Below are 5,433 nucleotides of genomic sequence, written 5' to 3'. Positions count from 1 at the left end.
ATGTAATTCAAAATAACACGACTCCAATCCCATAATACTGACGTCTAAAAAACGAGATATATAATCTGAACATTAAAAAATACGACGTCATCATACATTTTCCACGTCGCAAGTTCTTTTATAAACGAAGAGGAACGAAATGAATTCCGACGGTAATTCATTAGAACCGCCGTCTAATATCAATTAAACGACGTTATTTGTAATACGGCTCTCATCATAATCAACGCCGTCTATATGTTCTGTAATACAGCTCTCATTTATTTGGAACCGACGTTGTTTAGAAGTTCAACGTCAACTATATAAATACATACGTCGTAAATAATGACACTGACAACTATTTTCACGTCATCTTTTTTAGAAAAATCGAAGTGAAAAATTTATTTCACGACGGTTGTTTGTAAATAAGAGACGTAGTAGATTTCAATAACGTCGTCTTCTCATGTATTTAAAGACGTCATATTTTTTCTTGTCGTGAAAATTATATTTAACGACGTAGTGTTTTAGTTGTCGTCGTTGTATGTCTATCTTGCGGCCTTGTTCTTTTAATATGTGTCATATTTTTCCTTTTTAACGACGGTGATTTGTTTGAGTTGGTCGTATATTCTCATCCTCGACAATTTTTTAGAACTTTAGCAGACTAAACACGTCTGTTTTTATTTTTTTTCGACGTTGTTTTATTTAACAACGTCTAATATTTATCGTCGTTGTTTGTTTCTGAAAATAGGACGTATAAATTTTGTAATACGACTCTCATATATTTGTAACCGACGTTGTTTCGTTGTTCAACGTCTACTCTATAAATACATACGTCGTAAATAATGACACTGACAACTATTTCCACGTCATCTTTTATAGAAAAATCGAAGTGGAAAATTTATTTTACGACGGCTGTTTTTATATAGGCGACGTAGTAGGTATCAATAACATCGTCTTCTAATGTATTTAAAGACGTCATATTTTTTATTGTCGTGAAAATGATATTTAACGGCGTCTTATTTTAATTTTCGTCGTTGTATGTCTATCTTGCGGCCTTGTTCTGTTAATATGTGTCATATTTTTTCTTTTTAATGACGGTTTTTTTAGAGAGTTGGTCGTCTATTCTCATCCTCGACTGCTTTTTTAGATCTTTTTGCAGTACAAAGACGTCGTTTTATATTTGTTGATGATGTTGTATATTTTAACAACGACGGTGATTTAGCGTCGTGGTTTATGAGGGAAAAGATGACGGTGGATTCCACGACCATTGAAAAACCGAATACACGACGGTGATTTACCGTCGTCTTTTTGCTTTTTTGTAGTAGTGTCAGCTATGGCATTGAATTTATAAGGGGCACATCTGGATATGCATTCAGTTTTGGTAATGGAGTTTTTTCATGGGCTTCAGTCAAGCAAAACATAGTTGCATTGTCAACTGCAGAAGCAGAATACGTCTCAGCAGCTGAGGCAACTGCTCAAGCTATCTGGCTAAGGTTTGTGTTGGACGATTTTGGTGAAATGCAACCTGATGCAACACCATTGTTTTGTGACAACATGTTAGCAATATCAATGGTCAAAAACCCTGTTTTCCATCAGAAAACAAGGCACATAAACCGAAGGTATCATTTCATAAGGGAAGCTTTACAAGAAGGGGTGATTGACATGAGATTCTGCAGAAGTGAAGAACAGTTGGCAGATATTTTTACAAAAGCTCTGCCCAAAGATCTATTCAATTATTTGAGGTTGAAGCTTGGAGTTAAACCTGTAAGCAGCTTAGGGGAGGCTGTTGAGAGTTAAGCTGCATACTAGCCTTGAATCAAGCTGCAGATGTCTGCAAATTGACAGTGAAGAGGATGAAGAATCGAAGGAGCTGAAGAACTTTCCTCTAATAGTAATAGCTGTTATAGGATATGTCCAACGGCTAGTTTTCTTACTATTTTGAGAAACTCTACAGCTGTCATTCTTAGCTGTCTTAGTCCTTTCTGCTGTAACGATTTCTAGCCTAGGTGTAAGAATCATAGCCTCCAATGACCTTAAATGGCTGGAGATGAGTCCTTGTGTCCTAGTTTTTAGGATATGTTTTTTTTTGGCAGCTTATGTCATGCATATAGTGCGTTTTTGGCTCTGATGCAATATATGAGAAAAATAGACTGAAACATTCTCATTCTCTCTGAGTATTTTGGCAAGCTAAATACCAAATTCTAACACCTATGCGATGTTATTATAAGTCCCTCAAAGGAACTTGAAGAGAGAGAATCAAGACTGAGACAAGGAAGGAAGGATGAATTACCTAGCAACAATGGCGGTGGTGGTTGGCCCAAAGCAGCCACAAGGAATCAATGATACAATTATCCTGGAATTGTCAAGGTTTGGGGAACTCCTTGACAGTTCTCTATTTGAAAGAGCAAATCCGCTCTAAAAGCCCCTCTGTGATTTACTTAATGGAAATTAAAATGAGTAATCACAGATTGATCTCTTTAAGACGACAGTGTGGATTCCAACAAGGCTTCTCTGTTGATCCAGTAGGCACTGCAGCTGGTCTAAGTGTCTGGTGGAAAACTGGAATTGACGTAACGATACGTGACTATTGTAAACATTGGATTGATGCTACTGTTCTCTCCGTTGGAGAATGTTTCCATGCTAGGTGTACATGGCTCACCATACCACTCTGAAAAAGATCTTTTTTGGAATTCTCTTGCTGACATGGATGCAAAAGATGATGTCCCATGGGTAGTTATGGGCGATCTCAATGAAGTAGCTTGGCACTTTGAAAAAGAAGGTGGTGCCATTTGGAATCCAAAGAGAAAAAGGTACTTGGTTGACTTCATGGCAGACAATAACCTCATGGACTTGGGGTACAAGGGCCATATCTTCACCTGGGAATGAAGTTTGGGTATCTCCTCTTTTGTTACAGAAAGGCTTGATCGTGCTTTATCCGACTCCTTCTGGCTCGAAAAGTGGCCCAATACAACTGTTACAATTGGCACAAGAATTGGATCAGACCATAGCCCATTGGTACTTGAGGGTAATCCAACTTTCAGTAAATAAAGGCAAAAAAAATTTCAAGTTTGAAGCAAAATGGCTCGAGGATTCTGACTGCGAGGTGATTGTCAAAAATAGCCTGAACAAAGAACTGCATGGCCCATACCAAAAGCAGTGGATAGGGAAGCTGAGGAATTGTAAATATGCCTTGCAAAATTGGAGAAAAGGTAAAGTCAACAATACTAGAGTCCAAATTAACCATCTCATCTCGGAACTGGATAACATCCAGGTTTCAAGGACCACTGTCTCATCTGATGCGCACCAAAGGGTGATAAGAGCTTCTTTGAGCGACCTTTGGAAAATGGAAGAGATTATTGGAATCAACGCGCAAAAGTCCACTAGCTCAAAGCAGGTGATTTGAACACAAATTTTTTTCATCTCACAACAATACAAAGGCGCCAAAGAAACAAAGTTATTTAGCTAAAAAACGATGATGGTGTGTGGCTCTGTGGGGAAAACCTTGTTGGGGCTGAGCTTAAAAGGTCTTTTGAAAACCTTTTTACCTCCTTGGGTGAGAGAGATTGGGGAAACATTTTGGGCATGTGCAGCCGGTTATCACTCAGGAAATGAATGCAAATCTCACCAACCCTTTCACTGAAGATGAAATCCTTGCTGCTTCTAAGCAATTGGGAGCCCTCAAAGTCCCACGCCTAGACGGTTTTCCAAGTATTTTTTACCACAAATTCTGGAGTACAATGAAGAAAGAAGTGATTGGAACAACAAAGGATATGTATATCGGCCTCTCCAACCTTCAAGATTTAAATCAAACCCACATTGCTCTGATTCCTAAGGTGGCTGCCCCTGACAAAGCAAACCAATTCAGACCAATTAGTCTTTGTAACAGTTCTTATAAGATTCTATCCAAGATCTTAGCCAATCGTCTCAAGTCCATTCTGCCTTTGATTATTTCTGAGAACCAAAACGAATTTTTACAGGAAAGACAAATACAAGATATATCATTTTGGCTCATGAGGCTTTCCATCACCTCAGAAACAAAAAAAAAAAAAAGAAAAAGAGAAAAAAAAGGCAAGTGCTTCGAAGCGGGTCTTAAGATGGATATGAACAAGGCTTTTGATCGTGTTGAATGGGACTTTTTGAGATCGGCAATGTCAAAGATGGGTTTTGCTGACTTCTGGATTCGCCTAGTCATGGGATGCATAACTACTGTTTCTTTCTCTGTCCTCCTAAATGGTGCCTTGAAACTGGTTATATCCGAGGTGTAAAAATGGAAAGATCTGGTCCCCCCCCTCTTGCATATCTTCTTTGCAAATGATTCACTCCTCTTCTTCCGAGCAGAGAGGATGAATTGTATTCCCCTTAAGGAAGTCTTTGACAGATACTGCCATGCTTCAGGCCAACTAATTAACCTCGAGAAGTCAAATCTTTTTTTCAGTTCAAACACGACTGAAGATCACAAAGCCAGCATTTGTCATCTGTTAAGAATTTGGGGAGCCGACAATCCCGGTACTTAACTTGGCCTACCAATGTTATGGAGCAGATAAAAAAAAATTGGCCTTATCTTTTATTCGAGAAAGAATTCAAAAGAAGATAATGGGGTGGAGGGAAAGTACTCTCTCCATTGCCGGAAAAGAGACCATCCTTAAAGCTGTGGCAAAGGCTATCCCCACATATTCTATGATGTGTTTCAGATTCCCCACAAGTCTCTGCAAAGATATTAACAGTGATATGGCAAAATTTTGGTGGCATAACACCCAATCCAATACTGGAATTCATTGGAAATCTTGGAAGCACTTGTGCCAAAGTAAGCAACAGGGTGGCTTGGGTTTCAGAGATCTAGCAGAACTCAACTTAGCTTTGCTAGGTAAACAGAGTTGGCAAATTTTGAATAATCCAAATGCTTACTGGGTGCGAGTTTTAAAGGTCCGTTTCTTTCCATCAGTAGAAGACTTCTGGCAAGCCAAGGTTGGCCATCGAGCTTCGTGGGCTTGGGCAAGCTTAATTGCTAGGCGTGATTTTCTAATCTCCAAGGCAAGAAAACAGATCTTTAGTGGAAATGATACATGCATATGGAATGATCGATGGCTCCCCCTTCCACATGTGGGTTTTATTCAGGCCACATGCCAAATTCCTGATACTGCTCCCCAGTTAGTTTGTGATATCATGGATTCTCACAATCGTGCTTGGAACCTTGATGATATTAGACCCTTCATTGATCAAAACACTTTAGAGACAATCAAAAAAATCCCAATTGGTGTTACATCTTCGGCCTACCGTTTCATTTGGCCTTGGAGTAGTGATGGTCACTACTCTGTCAAATCTGGATACCATTACTTGCACTCTGAGACAATGTCTATCTCCACCCTTCCAGCTAACTCCTCCCACCGTGTGCACCCTTTGGTGTGGAAAGGGATTTGGAAGATTAAAACCCTGCTAAAAATCAAATTCTTCTGCTAG

At 39.2% G+C, this 5,433-nt stretch overlaps 1 protein-coding gene across 1 annotated transcript; it reads left to right on the top strand.

Moving 5' to 3' along the window:
- LOC18775474 (uncharacterized mitochondrial protein AtMg00310) lies at positions 4,570-5,433 on the top strand. The gene has a single exon (XM_020565726.1). The coding sequence runs from the start codon at positions 4,570-4,572 to the stop codon at positions 5,431-5,433; it is 864 nt and encodes a 287-aa protein (XP_020421315.1).

The sequence above is a fragment of the Prunus persica genome, chromosome G6 (assembly GCF_000346465.2).
Source record: "Prunus persica cultivar Lovell chromosome G6, Prunus_persica_NCBIv2, whole genome shotgun sequence".
In the NCBI taxonomy this organism is placed as follows: domain Eukaryota; kingdom Viridiplantae; phylum Streptophyta; class Magnoliopsida; order Rosales; family Rosaceae; genus Prunus; species Prunus persica.
This window is presented reverse-complemented; position numbering and strand designations above follow the sequence as displayed.